This window comes from Lathamus discolor, chromosome 4 (genome assembly GCF_037157495.1).
Source record: "Lathamus discolor isolate bLatDis1 chromosome 4, bLatDis1.hap1, whole genome shotgun sequence".
Taxonomy (NCBI): Eukaryota; Metazoa; Chordata; class Aves; order Psittaciformes; family Psittacidae; genus Lathamus; species Lathamus discolor.
The window spans coordinates 70,940,089-70,958,305 of NC_088887.1; the positions used below are offsets into that span (position 1 = coordinate 70,940,089).

Sequence of the window (18,217 nt, forward strand, 5' to 3'; positions counted from 1 at the left end):
CTAGCACAGGAGTAGTCTGAGTTCATGCTACACTAGTCAAGGACTACCATGAGAAAATCAGCTACTGCTATTTAAAAGGAAAATCCTAACTGATCTTACACCATGCTCTTCAGTCCATTTCCCAAAATGGTTTACATATAAATTGGCAAATAAGCCAGCATTAGATTTCAGTCATTGCTTCTAAGACATTACAATTGCTGGGGGAGGCTATTTTTGTTGGGTTTGGTTTTAAAGTTGAAATTTTTAAAACAGCAAGAGAGGACACATGTCCTATTGTTTTACAAGCAGGATATTTCACAGAGCAGATCAGTTTAAATCCTCTACATACTGTTACTCCGCCTCAACACTGTGCACAATACTGTGCTACATGCCCAACTGTCATGGCAATTTAATTATTTACGCCAATTATTCAAAAACATATCTGTGAGAATGTTGCCCATAAACCAGGTCGGCGTTGCATAATGAAATGAAATCTTGTGCACAAGACGGAGTTATTTCAGGTTACTTAGTGAGTAAAAAGTGACGGTTAGAAATTGATATGTAAACCTTGAAATAATGGACTTCGATACTACACTTCTGAAACTATTGACATTGACATTGAACATTGACATGGAACAATTTTATTTGAACTTAAGGAGTTCAGAAGACCAACAGCTCACTACAGGTTACTGAATACTGGTAACAGAAAGTGACATCAATATTCCCTTAAACAAGTTTTCCAGCTACTTAATATGCAATTGCAGATGAACCACAAAATTCATGTTTACATATTTTTTTTAAACCCAGTTTAGATCACTAATCTACATCAAAATATAGCTGTCACAAGAACTATCCTGTACATACGATTCTAAAGCACAAAGTGGATGATCAGGCAGTACCCCTACAACTTCAGCAAGACCTAGGCCAGAGCATGACAAAAAGGGTTCTGGAAGCAAGCACATGTAGTGGAGGATACGAAGTCATGTATGGAGCTGTCTAAGGTAACTAGAATGCTAGAAAGCAACAATACAGTTCATTAAAGCAAGCCAAACATTTTAAGATGCCTAAAAAGTTAGTTCAGCACAAAAATTTGAATCAGTAGTATGCAGTGCTTTTTTAAAAGATGTCCTCTTTATTGAGATTAATACTTTCCAAAGAAAGAAACCTGCTTTCCTAGAAATATTCTTCTAATATTTCAGGATTTCATTCTTGAAAGTCCTCTTTGATCTTACTTGGCAAGATATTTGGAGTTATGCACCTGAACAGTCTCTGCATTCTCAAGCCTTCTCTGCAGGACAAGGCTACCACTCTGGTTTAAGTTTCAAGCCAAGTGTAATCAGATTAATAAAATCCCACTTACATGGATGAACACTTTCATTTAAGAGACTAATTCTATGTAACTAAACCATCAACAGAAAATGTCATCTCCCCATTCTCTCAGCTGGGTGTTTTTGGTCTCATGAGATACTGCAAGCATTACAAGCTATGATCATTGAAAGGAAAACAATGCGCTTCACATCTAGGCACCCTCCTGAAAAAGAGGTTATAAGAAAAGAGATGCATTCTCCTCTACAGACATCAAACTTATTTCACGGGATAAATAAGGTTTAGGTGCTTATCACATTTAATTAAACTATCACAAGACCGTAAGATGGACTGACATCTTCTTTCTTTTCTCTATTCTGTCTGTAAACACTAGCACCATTTATAGAACTTGGCAACCCCCTAGATACTAGAAGATCCCAGAATGACACTGTCATTGCCATTACAGAAACATTAATCATTAGAGATAAGGAGAAGAAAGGCAGTTCTTCACAATTCACAGCTTTAATCTGTTTTCTTATTCAAATTTCACTATAACTGTTCCACAGCAACAGAATTGCTGGTGTACAGGATTTAATTTTATATATACCTATGAAAGGATACAGGGCTATAGCCAAAGGAAGGCCACGAGTGAGCATATTATCTGTTGAAAATATTACTTTAAGGAAACTTCCAAGTTAATGAGAAAGATTCCCTTTGACTATTCCAAAATAGAACAAAAAAACCCAACACAAAAAAAAAAAACCCCAAAAACAAACAAACAAAAAAAAAACACCACCAAAAAAACCACCAAAAAAAGCCCAAAACCAGTATCAAAAACTTTGGAAGCATACAGGATATGCACTTTGGTCAGTGTACTCTGTGCACAGCTTGATAAGCCTCAGTGAGTTTACTTTTAACAGAACTACAAACTGTATACATAAACAATGACAGTGCCCTCCACACAATCACCTCTTAAAAGAGTTTAGAACAGGCAACTTGATTTTGTTTGAACATTTAGATTTCTGTCTGATGATTCAATGTCTGGTACTTTATATAGGAAAGATACATGAACTACTGTTAATTGTACCTTTAAACATTCATAGGAAAAGTAACAACAGGAAAAAGCTCCTTAAAGGAGCACATCCCAGGTCTCATCTTCCATTTAATAAACACCATGCACATCTTCACATAGACAGTTGAATGTGCATATGGAATTTATATCAATTTTAAGATGTATACAATTTGTGTAAGATTGCTCATTTTTACAGCAATACTCATTCATTTGGAAAAGAATGAAGCTATTATTCATCAATATCTGCACAATGCATTTCTTGCTTGAAACTGGAGAAAAGGATGGCAAAGTAGGAAGATGAAGAAATGTTTTACCCCTTAGCCAGTTGTTACCTATTGCTCTTCAAAAGCTGCATTAGGTAAAACAACAACAACTTGAAAACAAGTGGGAAAAAAAAAATCAGATTGCAACTGTGCTACAGAAGTTAAGCTGTCAAAGACAAAAGGTATGTAGAAACAGTTTGTTTTTCACACAGTTGCTTAGCACATGCCTCCCTATTACGGACGAAGGGCTCTTCTAAGGGTACACCAGAGGGCACTCTCTACTTCAGTGGGGATCAGTTCAAAGTTAACACATCACTGAACTCTGAACTTCTGAATACAGATCCTATGATATATGTATGAGAGATTGGATTGACTTATTTTTTTTTTTTTAAGTCCAGACCCACTAAGACAAGAAGGCATTAAGTAAAAACCCATGTCGAAGGGTTATTTTGAGTTTGGTTTGGGGTTTTTAGGGAAAATTAAGTTCTCCAAAAGAGCTCTTTGAGCAGAAAATTACAGATTAGACTTTCAATCTCCTGTCTAGTAAAACAAAGACACCTGCATATTCCATAGAAAGAATTCACTAACACTTTTCTCCTGTTATAAATGAAATTAGTTATCTTCTTTGAAAATTAGGCTGCTGTTTCCTGGCTTAACCTCAAACTACTTTCAGCTAAACTAGAGAAGCTGTTGAGCTATGGGCTGGATGAGCAGTCAAGTGGATTGAAACCTGCTGAACTGCCAGGCCCAGAAGGTGGTGATCAGCAGCACAGTTGGAGGCCAGAAACCTGTATGTACCCCAGGGGTCAATACTGGATTGAATTCTCTTCAACATCTTCATTGATGACCTGGATGATGAGGCAGAGTGAACCCTCAGCAAGTTTGCAGATGACACCAAAGTGGCAGAAGTGGCTGATATAGAGGGACCTTGACAGGCTGAAAAAATGGTCTGTCGGGAACCTCAAAAAGTTCAACAAGGAGAATGCAGTCTTGCACCTGGAGACAAATAAACCCATGCAGCAGTACATGCTGGGGGCCACCCACCTGGAAAGCAGCTTGGCAGGAAAGGGCCTGTGCATTCCAGTGGACATCAGCTTGTATGCAAGCCAGCAATGTGCCCTTGATGCAAAAAGGGCTAATGGTATCCTGGGCTGCATTAGACATACTACCAGCAAGTAGAGGGAGGCAATCTTCCTCCTCTACACTGGGGAGGCCATACCTCGAGTACTGTGTACAGTTCTGGGCTCCCCAATACAAGAGGCGCATGGATGTACTGGAGAGAGTCCAGTGAAGATCTACAAAGCTGATGGACTGAAGCATCTCTCTTATAAGGAAAGGATGAGAACACACGGACTGTTCGGCATAGAGAAAGCATTTGGTGAGTGGAAGGGCAGGAGGCACTTGGGGATTGATTTTCTGTATCTGTGTAAGTATCTGTAGGGAAGGTGCAAAGTAAAATGCAGACTTTTTTTCAGCAGTGCCTACTGACAGGACAAGAGGCAATGATCACTAACAGGAACAAGAGGTTCCCATGGACATCAAGAAATACTTTTTCATAGTAGGTGTGACTGAATACCGGGCACAGGTTGCCCAGAGTTCATGGAGTCTCCACTCTTGGAAAAGTTCAAAAGGTGCCTGGACCTGGTTCTGGGAGACTAGCTCTAGAAGGCTCTGCCTGAGCAAGTGGATCAGATCACATGAGCTCCACAGGTCCCTTCCAGCCTCAGCTATTCTGTGAAAATAACAGTGCTTGCAAACAACCAGAAATACCCACCCTGGATTTCCGGTAGTGTCATGCACATAGGCGCAAGCCAACAAGTTCTCTCCTTCTATGCTGGAAAGCATCTTAACGACATGTAAGCTCATGACAGGGCAGGGTAAATATTCAAAACCTGTAAACTAGGAAGCCTGCAGAGTTGCATTCTCAGAAAAACATTCATTAATGGAGCTTTTGAAGATCAGTGCTCTGAAATACAGTTTTATTTATTTGCTGCTAGTATGCTGATGCCTCACAAGTAATAGGTAGAAGTATCAAGAACAGTTTTTAATTTTGAACTGGGTGGGCATACTGCTCAGATCTGAACACAAATCTCTGTTCTAGAAACATAAGAAGAAAAAAAAAAAAAAGACCATGCAGCCTCTTGCATCTGTTTAATAGGGTTTCTTACACAAATTAAATCATGATTAGAGTTTAATTCCCTTGTAAGAGATTCACTCAGTGAAGACTTTATACCCTATTCCTCAGGAAGTTGCACACTTTTAAATCTCCTTGCTGGAAGTGATCTGCACGCTTTTCAGATGCAATATTAAAATTGCAGCAATGCGTATTAAAATCCTTCTTGTAAAGCCTAATCACATTCACACTTGTTAACTACACCAAGATCAGACTAAGCTGGCTGGTACAGTTACCAGCTCACTGTTAACAAGAAAACAATTACAGCTATACACTGTTATTGACGATTTTCATGTCTTCCGACAAGGCCAACTAACTCCTGCATCGCTCCAAAACATGGTACCTTCAAAACATGAAGTTGTAAATAGCCTTACAACTTCAGAATAAAACAAAAAAATACCCAGAAGCCTTAAAATCGTAGCCACTAATAGTTGTTTGGGTTTTTTATGAAGACTCTTTCAGTCTTTATAAAATATATTATACTACCTTAAGTAAAAGAAAGCACAATATTAAATGCTACTATGTTAAAAGTCACTAACTCCTTATTCAAAGTATCTTAATACATGCTTACAAAATTCTTTCTGTAAATTCTACTACCTACTACATCATTATATAAACTCTAGCCTACAGTTAGTTATATTCAGTTTGAGTAGAATCATAACTGAGAGACTGTTCAATCAAGTCCATCCCTCCCAAGAAAAACCTGACTACTACAGCATGTTTCTATGGCTGTAATGAAGCCAGTTCTCAACTCACTAGAGTTGGTATACAGTTAGATATTCAATTCTACAGTGTTAGGCATGTATTCAGTTCTCAATTTGCAGACAGAATAGAATAGGCAAAAACACTTGCCACAGAAAATCTTGACACTACACACTGAAGATTCCAAAGTGTTTCATAAAAAGAAAAATTACAGACCACTAATCACCACATGCATTTTTACAGCACTTATTGCAGAAGAATCCAGATGCTCACGTGCCTCTCAGCTTTGTGTTACAATAGTGTTTTGTCATTCTACCAGTAGACATACTTAAGGTGCTGAAGTAAGTAACTCAGGACTAAGAAAGTAGATGAGGGAGACAAATTAAAAAACCAATACTGGTAGACAAATTCTGCAAGTCATATGCAAAAAGACTTAAGTATATCTTTTTCAAAAACTAACATTCAGTACCTTTTTAAATTTTCCTTGTCGCTTTGCTGCAGACTGCCCCTGGGAGTTAGAATAACATACTGTAAGAAAACATGCACACACCACACAGGATGGAGACACCTTCTCTGTACAAATATGATTATACTTTCAACCTAGAGATTTTTAAACTTTTAGAGAGCCACATCTATGATCAAACATGCTCTTAAGCATGCTCTTTCATGTTTTTTAAATTAATAAACCAATGCATCATTGTTTATACAGTCCGTTATTCCTGTAAGACAAGCAAGTGTTGTTAACCACTTAGCTTAATTTCAGAATTACAGAAATTCAGCCTCAAAAGTGGAGAAACTGACTGTTTAGTGGCATTGTTCTATTTCATATAAATATACAGAAAGTAGATACACTTTCCCCTCACATTGCATCCACTTATTGACTTAGAGACAACTTTGCTGCCTAGCCCTCCTTTTTTGTTTCCTGGTACAGATCAAGGTTCACTAAAGGCAGCATAAAGTATCTGATGCTATTTGGTACCATCCTTTTTTTCCAGTGAAATATGACCTAACAGTAATACCTTGGACTATGACATGCTTCAGCTACAGTTTCTCTCTGTGTAAGCTCTTCAGTATTTTCATCACATGAAATGACAGGGAATACCTATCTCTTACTTCTCCCATCCCAGAAATCATGGTATATAACCACTTAGTCTGGTTTTAAAATAAGACAGATGAGAACTGCAACCAATAGTTCAAAGAAGTGCAGAATTCAAGTTAGGGAAAATAGACTACACTACTGTAATGAATTTACCACAGATCTCATAGATTTTTACTTGCAACCTTGCACGAATCTATCTTAGAGTCTATCTTAGATCTATTTTAGAGTTCTTAGTTACTGTTTTTTTCCTCATTGATACATAAACTGTCCTGACAGACATATAATTTACAGTTACATGCAACCTGCCCCAGAAGTACTACATACAACCAAATCGGACTGAACTAAACTTTTTGACTCAAGATCTAAAGGTATGTGCCCATCTACTCACAGAAACTTATTTTCTATGAAAACATAGTTTTATACAGTTCTAGTTTTATACATGTTTTCTACATAGTTTTCAGCCACATCTAGTGATATATGGACTATTTCTAAATACTAACAATCACCAGGACTGATTCAAATTTGTTCTCAGCTTTGCAATCTATTTTAAAATAGCTAAATGAATCTTCTAAGTACTTTAGCACCAGATACACACAAAAGGGATCTGGTTATTATAATCACTGTTGCACTACAGATTCATACAAGTTAGAAAGCAGTTTCTACAGGATTAATGAGCAAAACAACCCTACAACTTCTTTCAAGCACCACATACAGAGATCTTGCATCATTCTAACAGAACATACAGCCATATTAGTGGTTGACAACATCGGTGTGCAGCAAGTATCTGTTTATGCATTTGGTTGGCAAAATTCTTACTGCTTTTTAACAGTAGCACGTAGGTGCTAAGAAAGCACATTTGTCTGCTGAAAATTGTATGCATGCAAGGAAGAGTAAAGCTGTTTACTAGAGAACCAACATGCAAAAAATTGCATATGCATGTTTTTTTCATTACAAAATTATACTAAGCTAGGCAATCACACAAGATCACTTTTAAAGGCTCCACACCAGAAAAAAAGCAGTTGTTTCTACAAATGGAAGGATTCAGAGGGAAAGAATTAGAATTCAAAATCTGGAAAACGCAATTAAATTTGAAATTATAAGACAAAAATAGAAGTAGACTTGCTTAGAATTTACTCTGACCTTATGAGGAAACAACTGCTTCCAAAATGTGTTACATGAATAAACCTAGTGCTCTAATGCACTAAAATCATGAAATAAGCACTTCCTGGCATGCAATTTAGTCGCTTTGAAAATTTCAGAAAAAGAAGCTGTCATCCATTTCAAATACTCACAGCTTTCTTTCCAAGTTCTGTTTTAGACAGTGTAAGAGCTCCTGCAAGATAACATCCTGGTCCTGCTCCTTTAGGTATTCTATTCAAAGAAAAAATTCAGTGTTAAAACCAGGTTCATTAATGTGCCATGAGGAGTACAATAAAGAACTGGAACAGTGAAAGAGCAACACAAGAGGAAATACCAAGCCTAAACAGATAGACACAATCAAAGTATCATTTTAGTTAGGTGCAGAGGCAGCTGGTTAGATGTAGATGAAAAAAACAAAACAGGACTTCAGTAACTTACTTGTCATCAGGCAGAGATGTAACAAAGAATGGCTGACTGTGTTTTGGTGGTAATGTCAAACTGTTGGATTTCTTCTTCCCTAAGAGAGCAAGGCTATGGTTTTCATAAATATCTAAGCTCAAGGTACTAGACAACCTGTGAGAAACAATAAATGGAAGGTCTTTGATGCGATCCAGCTCACTGTTCTGTTCGTGACGAATTTGTAACCGAATAGTGTAATCTCCTTTTTCCAGTTTCACAGAATACTGAAAGAAAGAAGTTCTCATAAATGTCAAGATTAAATACCTCACCATTCACAAAGAAATCCAGAAATAAGACTGTCATATGTTCTTCTTGATCCATATAGTTGTAGTCATTTAAAATACGCTAGACTGCTTAGGTTTGGGTGTCTCCCGAAAACAGTGTTTTCAAGACCTGATAGCAGCCAAAACACATTTTGGATTGACTGAAAAACCTCAAAAGTTTTCAGACCACAAAATAAGCTGACATAATTTGTTCTATTGTAACACCATTAACTGCTCAAATAATAATCAGAATTCTTGCTATTTCAGTTCAAAACTTTTGGCAGATTTGCCTTGATACACTTTCAGCTTACTACATAACTTCGGATACTCTGTGGTTTAGATCACAGAATATCTTCTACTATCTCAAACACTGTACTAGCTTTCACACTGAAGGACCCAGTAATGCTGTGAGATTTAAGGCTGCATTCTGAAGAGCTGACAGACTCTTTGCCCTGAGCTTTTCATATATTCAGTTATGCAGATAACATCATCTCCATTTATATAAAACAACCACCACCACCAAAAGCAAAACCCAGAAACACTGCCTCCCCTAAACAGACTCTCAAATTCTTAGTTTTGAAAACATTCTTTCACTTCTACCAACCCAAAAGGGCACCATGTGGATGTTTTGAGCAGTAACATGCTAACCTTCCTTTCTGCTGCTGTAGAAAGGCAGCCCTAAGTAGAAAGGTACAATAATTCAGAACTACCCTGCTCCCAGAATCTCACTCTCCTGTGTTAGGGATTCAGCTGGCATTTCTTCCTGGATAGTTAATTTTGAGTTACTTTAGAGTTTTCCATGATGCACAACATCAGAGATACACAGTGTGGTGGTCCACAAGGTGTAAGTAACAGATTACTTTGGTGACTTTTAGATTTTGTAACAGCTTAAAAAATGCAGGTTAAGGAACAGAAGTTTAAGTAATGCAATTTCTGAAACTGATTTACCAGATCCAAATACATGCTTTAAAGCTGATCACCTGTACACTTCTAGAATGATGAATCAACCAAAATAAACATAACATCGATGAAGTTCAACAGTGATTTTGGATTGGTAAAAACCAGTTTCAAAAAAAACAAAAACCAAACAAAACAAAAACAACAATCCTATAGAAAATGTTTCTCCCTTGTTTTTGTCTTCCTTTTTTATTCTCCTCCCTGAATGATCCAGAAACATAGTCTGTTCTAGCAGAAAGACTGCCGCTGAGGGTACAGTATCTATAAGTCTCGTGCAAAAAACTCCATTTGAAAGGCAGCAACAGGAATAAACCAAGCTATAGCCTTTTAAGGCTGTTTGAAGACATCAACAGCACAGAAGACAGCCTTCATGGATACAGAAGCCTCTGATCTATCAACAGACAAGTCAGACTACAGAAAAAACAATGGATCCTTTCCACCTTAAACAGAAAAGTTCAAGATATGTTGATTTTTATACAAAGATGATAAAGAAAACAAGAACTTGAATTCACTCCTTGAGAAGCAGCAGTCAAAAACATCACAAGATATCACAAATTAACAGCTTTTTGTAAAATAAAGCACACTATCACTCCTTCTCCTTCTTTGGAAGAGGAAAAAAAATTATAATGTTCTATGTCATGGAAAGAAACCTGTCATTACTTTTTTTTCCAGACAAATACATCACCACTGAACCTGTCTTCTTGTGAAGATATAAGAACACTTTATCTATGCATCAGGAAATGTTAGGAGCTAACAGCAGGCCTGGAAGGTAAAAAAGAATGAAGATTTTCACAACGTGCAGAAAACAGAAGGTAAAATAAATACATTGTTCTGTACCTGGTGTGGATAGGCATCTCCTGAACCCATCTGTCTTTTGTTCTGGTCAAAAATAATCCACAGTTGACTATCGAATTCAGATTCATACAACAATTCACAAAGAAGCGGACAGCTTGGAGTTACTTCTCCACTCTTAGGCTATTAAAAGGAAGATCAAAACAATTCACAACTGAATAAAATGAGTACAATCCTTACACACATATTCAAAAGAATACCTGAACTAAAGCCCACTTCAAGCAACAGTAGCTCCTAAAAAGAACCAAATCAGAATTTCCACTGTAGAGAGTCCACAGTATAAATCTATACCTTGTTTCTGATAGAAAGCTAAAGTTAACAACTGGCTTTAGAAAATATAGTGTATTTATTAATGACTTTTTTAAAAAACACAATCATCTATAATCCTGCCCTGGGTTCGGCAGTAGCAGTCATTTTTTTCCTTCTTAGTAGCTGGTGCAGTGCTGTGCTTTTGAATTTCAGCCTGGGAACAGCACTGATAACACCGATGTTTTTAGTTGCTGCTAAGTAATGTTTACTCTGACCAAGGACTTTCTGAGCCTTATGCTCTGCCAGGGAGGAGAGGAAGCCAGAAGGAAGCAGAGACAGGACACCTGACCCAAACTAACCAAAGGGGTATTCCATACCACAGCACGTCATGCCCACTATATAAACTGGGGGCAGTTACTCGGAAGGGCTAGATCACTGCTCGGGTCGGGCTGGGTATCGGTTGGCGGGTGGCGAGTGATTGTATTCTCTTCCCTTGTTATTTCCCTTATCATTATTATTATTGGTGGTAGCAGTAGTGGTTTGCGTTATACCTTAAGTTACTGGAGTGTTCTTATCTCAACCCATGGGATTTACAGTCTTTCGATTCTCCTCACCATCTCTCCAGGAGCAGTGGGATGAAGGGTTCAGGGGGAGGGAGTGAGCAAGTGGCTGTGTGGTTCTGAGTTACCGGCTGGGCTTAAACAACAACGAACCCTTTACCTGATGGAAGTTATAGGTCAAAATCATCTCATACAGTTGTCGATTATTTGGTAAAATATCTCTGGAGCCCAAAGGTTTTATTTTTGCACTCACTGGTCTGCAGATAAACAATAAATTACAGATGGTACACTTAAACATGTATCCTCTATCAAAATTTGTCTTACTTAAGCAGAAGCATATTCTGAAGTACAACTGAATTCAGCCCATACAATAACATCTCTTAAAAAATTATAACTGTCCAGGCAGTGTAAATTCATCAGTTAAAATGACTGTCCATACAAAAATAAGGTTTAGTAACATTACAGACACTGCCAAGGAAAGAAGCCAACAGAACTAAAAGCGAGCAAATCTGATCCGAAAAATAATTAAAACAAAAAAACCCCACCAAAAAACCCCTCAAAACCCCCCAGACTTCAGACTTGTTTATTCACAGAGCGAAAAATTAATGGCATAGTAATTAGAAGACAGAATAAATAGTTGATAATTGTTTGTTATAGAAGGTTATATCAGAAGGGAATCTTTAAGTTTGTAAAAGGCCTTATAGATCTTTAGATCTTAAGCAAAGAATATAGGCTAAATAATAATAATATACGAAAATCAGGGCTTCAGAAATAGAGGAGTGGAATGAGTGTGCCCTGGCATCATTTAACTTCTCATTTCATTCAGACAACCTTTAATGGCATCCTCTGTAAGATTCAGCCAGCTATTTTATTGCTAAGAGTACAGACAAGTCAAACACTAAAATATCTCTGCTGGATCATACCACAGAGTCAATCTAACCCATGTTTCCTAGTCTGGCAGTCACCAGATAGACTGCTGACAGAAGACTTGAGAACCAACATGACCACACATGACATGTCTCCCTGATATTCACCCTGTCTTCAAGCATTTGAAACTCAAGGGACTGAATGAGGAGCCATTCAGTACTTTTCCCCCCGCCTCTGTGTTAACTCATTAATTCATTCAAGAGACACTATTCATGCCTTAATTTAAGCACTTAAATATTTATCATTAGTTTACTTAACTGTAGTTTGTTTACTATCAGATGAGTGTCTCAAATATTACATGGAGGCAAGAACATTTCCATTTTACAAACCAAGAACGAGGCAAAGATATATTAGGGGACTGTTTTATCTCCTCACTTAAGGCATATCAAATTGTCAGTTTCTGAATCTAATATTAAGTGGCTAACTCCTAGCTACTTCACTTCCATTTCCAAGCATTCAAAAGCCCCAGAGAGAGACCAAGGTCTCCACAGAGAGGCCCAAATTATGGAAAAGTTTGCATTACTGACTACTAAGTAATCTGTCTGGCTCAAGTCTTAAAAGTACTGGTTAAACTGTACAGCATTTCTTCTTCCACCTGAAGTGACCAGTAATCGCTGCACTGGTTAGGAATTTTCCAAAGCTTTTCCTCCAAATCAGCATGTGTCAAACTGACAAGATAAACACAACTTTCCCCAAGAAATCCTGCACCAGATCCTACAAGAACACTTCCAATCAAGCAAGAGAAAGAAAACAGTCTTCCCAGGTCAAAACTCAGCAGGATCTGAAGCAGCTGCTTAAAAAGCCCCACAAAACAACAAATAGTAGCACCAAATAAGCCGTGCAGTTTACATCTAAGTGGCTCCTTCAAAAGTAATGGAATATTTTTGCCCCCTTCCCCCCTTTTAATTAGCTAAGGAAAACAATTTGCATGGAAAAAAGTCACCATAATCCTCAAATTTTATTGAAATTAAAGGAACCAAAAAAGAGAATGCTGAGGAATTTTATTAATTGATGCTTCCAAACTTACTTAAAATTTGCAAAGAACACTTGTTATCCTAAATTTCACTGCTCAGTTGTTACTGTTTCAAGTACATACAAAGAATTTTCCCACTTTCCCAACACAGTTCCCCAGAAATTTTACCTGAGTGTTTGAACCCAGCTTTTCAGATTTATGCATGGAGCAATATCTTCATACTTCAACAGAGACTGAACATCAAATCGTACGATGCCTTCTGAAGCATGCTAAAGAAAGAGCATATAACAATTATGCTTCTGTGAACTTATAACATCAGACGTGTACCATCAAAAACGTAATGCAAGCTGTATTTAACTATACTATTGGATAGAACAGTGCACAAGTGTCGCAAGCTTACCTGTATTTTACAATAATAGATATACTGGGACTTGCAAAACTTTAGCAACTGGAGTGGAAGTCTTCTCTATATTTTTGTTTCCATGTTAATAATTTGTATTTAGACTGTATTTGTACAGAACTGTCACACTTTGGGAAGGGCTAAATTTTGTTTGTACATTTGTGATGATTTCCTTTGAATATTTAATAAGTATTATTCATCTAGAACCTTATAACAGATATTTTACAGTGCTTCTGCTTAGGGTTATCATTACAGAATGGTTTAATTTTGTGAAAAAGTAACAGCATTGCCATACACAGGCTAGCAATGGGCCAAATAATTCGAGAAATTTTTCCTACCAGTGTCCTACGACAAACTGACCAATATATCACACTACTAAAATTTATTTCATGAAAGCTATAGGGGATCAAGAAGAAAGGGCAATACTACTGTATTCTCTCATTTTCAACTGTCCATTATTCAGTTGATGTAATCCTGCTGGGGTGGGGGAAGCTGCAGTGCACAGCACCACCACAAGCTCTATTTTGCTGCTCTACAGCTTTAAGACCTAGTACCTTAACACAATACACCCACTTTTTTTTCTCCCAGTTTATTCAGCTCTTAGAGCCTGAATGTATCCAAGTTCACCTGTGGGACAGCTATAATTTGCTCCATTCCATAGTTGAAAAAATAAACAAACAAAAAACCAAACAAACCAAAAAAGAAAAGAGGAAGGAGCCAGTATAAATTAGCATGTTGCTGCTTTACAGAGGTATTGCCATTTCAGCTCTCAAAGAGAGCCCTCTTTAAGGCTAAGTCAAGCCAAGTCAGGTTGCACAGGACAGTAAAGAATAAAGGAGAAAGACAAAAGTACTGTAAACATTATAATACTAATGTTTTTAGCAACTTTTTTAATCCTTCAGTATCATAGAGCCACAGGAATCACAATATGGCACTTCCATTCTGTGGGATCAAGCTCCTATTAACCTGTTTTTAAGAAAAAACATGAAAATCTCATGTATAAAGATACTTTAAATCTTTCTAGCTACAGACAAGAATGAAGCAAAGCTTCTTTCATTCTGAGATACCCTAGGACTTCAGAATACTCAAATTCAGAAAAGTCAAATATTATATGTTCCAAATAACTCTGGAAAACTTACCATGTTTAGCTGAGGAGTAGCACAAAGTACACCATGGAAAGAAATTGTGTAATTAATGCTAACATCGCTAAGGCTTGCCCACCACCGAGCAACACAAAATTCAATGGTTTTTCCAGCCTGGGTAACAAAAGCACACAATTAGACTCAAGCTTCCATCTTTCACTTCTATTCACCCCAGACTCCCTCATTCCAAGGCAAAATAATTGGAGTCTAGCTCAAAACCCATGATGTTATGTCCAGTTTATGCCAATTGTGTATGTTTGTACAGTACCAAATAAGACACATGTGCAGAAAACATAAGATAGCTCCAACAAAATATGATGCCCGAGGTTTGCATCAAAGCAAAGAATATTGGGGTATATTCTACAGAACCTTTAAATATTACATCTTCCTTCCCTATCCTTCAAACTAGGCAGTCAAGTTAGTTCACAGATGAGTTTAACCTGTGTATCAGAAAAAATGTGTAAAAATGTGTATCAGAAAAAGAGATCATACTCTCTGCCTCAGTAAGATGACATGAAGATTAAGAGGTTTTTTTTTTTTGTGGTTTGGTGGTTGTTTTTTTGTTGCCATAGAATTCACAAAGTGTCAGTGGGACAAATTCAGCTTAGGTCCCCCACCTGACATTTTCACAGAGGGTAAGGGAGCGAATAGCACCCTTAGACTTTAGAGCTATGCAACTAAATTAAATAAGGCAGGGAACAAACTCAAGAAGTAGATCCTGTCATTCCCACCCTTGAACTGTTAGCTCAGTCCCTGGTTCTGTTTTGGACTCTTGAGCTCCAAAGAGAGCTAAGCCTGCTGTATCTAAGCAGTATGAATGCAAGACAGTCAGTTATTGCCCGGCTTCAGCATCAAGATGTCCCAGATTTTCACATGCAGCTGTAATGGCTAGATATGCTGAACTACAGCTGTCACCGAAAGCTGAAGGAAAATAAAACTGCTTAATACCAATACAGCATTAAGAAGCAGGCATTTCTTTATTGCAGCGCTGGGTGCTAGGTGGAATTTCCACAAATCATGCATGCCCCATGCCAATTTTGTTGTCACATTTATACACAAAAATTATAAGGTAGTACACTCCCAGTTACAATGATTGGTTAGTGATCTGCACATAGTATCTGCTGCGTCATTCTTTTCCATTACTATGCTTGCATGAGGGAAGCGTCTTCACCTGGACAAGGGTCTTCTAGATCCACAGGTCTGTTTTTTAGCATTATAATGAAGGCAGTTTACTTCAGGGCACCTTTAAAGTAAGTTTTGTTGCCAGGTTGGCTGGCTAGATTTCTACCTTGCTAGGTTGTCAGATAACTCATCCTGTATACAATGGACCCTAGGTGATTTGGTCATGGTCTAGCCTAAGGACTAAGGCTAACATGTAATAGAGAACAGGGACTTCAAGCTACACAGTATCAGTTTTCAAGTAGCACAGCAACCCATGCTAACATAAAGGCTAACTTCTTAAGTCAAGATATCCCTATAGATAACTTTCACAAACAAACAAAATACAGAAAAATTCAGTAAAACTTAACATAATCTGCAACACAGCTATCCAACAAGTCATAGCCCCTATATGGAAGGGAAAAAAACTGCTCTGTATAAACAAGTACCAATAAAGTGAAGAAAGCAACGCATAAGGGCATTCTCAAATAATTAAAACACACTAGCAAGCTATTAGGGATATTTTCAGAACTGAAAACCAGATGCGTTCACTACTGGAACAGATGTACGATTTCTTGGGTTTGGGTTTTTTCTTGGGGAAAAAAAAAACCCAAAACCAGAACGAGTTATGTTATACTGCACTGAAATACTACTTTTCTCTCTTCCCCCATGCCGCCCTAAGGTACTTACTAAGACAGGAAAAGCTTCAGTCACTGATCCTTTTTCTGGTAAGGATGAAAATTTGTAGAACTCATGACTTCTATATGCTTTCTGTTTCACTAGCTGAACGGCATGAAGCACAAACTTGGCAGTCACATCAGCTGAACATGAGCATACTGTCACTTCTAGATTAAAGAAAAAAAAAACCTGAGTTTAAAGAGCCAAGAATCTTAGAAGGAAAGCAGAGAATCACCAGAAAAAAATAGTCATACAGTATCCACAGTGGCTCCATATGTGAGTAACGCTTATATATCGGTTATTTGCAAAGACTCTTTCAGATTAAGGAAAACTAGCTAAATTCAGAGACCAGTTTAAGTGAACCATGCCTGAACTAACCAGTGAAAATTAATCACACAGTACAGAAATATAATCTGTACAGGACAGACTGCTGCTGAGTTCCAAATTAGGAGTCTTATCATTAACCTCAAGGTAAAGGAAAGATTCTTGAAAAGATTATTACTTAGTAATCTCACACAGGAAGACAATAAACCCATTTTCCCTCCTTCCTGAATTATGAGCTACTTGCCTATTATGAAAACCACATTTAAGACATCTTTCAACACTACAACCATAAACCTTAAGAACTAGGCAAATCTCAGACAATGATATTTCTCCATAAATATAGGCTATTCCTCCATCATTTCAAATTGTATTTGCTGTTTTCTACAAGACTGAGAATCAGGACTCTACTATACAGAAACCATGAAATGACTCAAAATCACTCCTTTAAGAGCTTAAAAGCAAATAAATATTTTACATATTCATGGATCAAATCCTTCAGTTCTTATTTAGGTAGAACTCAAAATGATTTCCAGACAACTTTGTCAAGTTTGACAGATGCATTTCTTTTATTTAATTAATGTGGTTATTTTTCTTACCAGCCCACGTAGCTCCCTGCGGAACATCAATGAAGTGCCTTCGGATTTGACCAGGTTTAAAATGAACATCTGTATATGTCAGGTCATAGCTTGATGATTCATCTACTCTGTATGTCAAAAAGAAACCAAGCAACATATTTTTTTAAAAAGCATTTTTAAATGCGAAAATACTCTAAAAAAATGTGTACAACGAGGAGATCTGGCCCTCAGCACCTATTATTTTAGTCTGTACTGGTACAGAATCTGACAGCACAATGTGTCTAAAGGATTTAAAACATCGGCTCCATCACATTTTGTGGGCACAACCCCCCCCTTAAGTTTCTGTGCTTAAATGTAAGTACCAAAGGATCCTAGTTTTCAGTGGATCTGCTTTTCCTGGGTGACAGACTTTCCACTTAAGTGAGATAAGGTATATAAAAAGGTGTATTTCTATGAGTGAATTATAGAAAACTTAGAGGGTTTTTTTCTCAGGAGAGATCGTCCACTGAAGAGATTTAACGAAATATTCCCCTTCTCAACATCACTAAATTCATATGTTCAAACCAATGATAAGCATCACACTAACTCTTTAAATTCGCTGCATTAAAATCATCATGGAAGTTTATCCCAATGTTCACATGCCAAATAATGCCTCCGCCTTTATGCACTCTAGTCCACCAGTCAGATATGAAAAACCAAAAAAAACCTAAGCCAACAACAACAACCAATCAACCCACCAAAATAACCCCAAGCAAACAAAAAAAACCAGAACACCAAATTCCAGTTGACCTACACATATGAGTATCTTGATACTTTGGTCAACGGGCCAGAAGTCATATGTATTCTGACGGACCAGGAAGCTGCTGCCAGTGTGGCTAAGCCCTGCCTCCTGGCTGCCAGGACCACAACTGCAAAAAAGCCACTGGTGCATAAGTCTGCCAGAGAACCTTTTTAGAACTCCTCTACC

The 18,217-nt window shown here is 37.5% G+C and overlaps 1 protein-coding gene across 2 annotated transcripts in view; it reads right to left on the reverse strand.

Moving 5' to 3' along the window:
• Window positions 1–18,217, reverse strand: part of TPP2 (tripeptidyl peptidase 2) — a 54,715-nt gene that overhangs the window by 12,487 nt on the left and 24,011 nt on the right. The window contains exons 16-24 of one of the 2 annotated variants that reach the window (XM_065677961.1): window positions 17,272–17,378; window positions 16,364–16,518; window positions 14,513–14,629; window positions 13,142–13,242; window positions 11,234–11,330; window positions 10,250–10,387; window positions 8,172–8,416; window positions 7,886–7,964; window positions 5,964–6,002 (exon numbers count right to left, since the gene is read on the reverse strand). In XM_065677961.1, the coding sequence (XP_065534033.1) occupies window positions 5,964–6,002; window positions 7,886–7,964; window positions 8,172–8,416; window positions 10,250–10,387; window positions 11,234–11,330; window positions 13,142–13,242; window positions 14,513–14,629; window positions 16,364–16,518; window positions 17,272–17,378 (1,078 nt within the window). The remainder of the gene's footprint in view (window positions 1–5,963; window positions 6,003–7,885; window positions 7,965–8,171; window positions 8,417–10,249; window positions 10,388–11,233; window positions 11,331–13,141; window positions 13,243–14,512; window positions 14,630–16,363; window positions 16,519–17,271; window positions 17,379–18,217) is intronic. The other variant, XM_065677962.1, reaches the window with a different exon arrangement.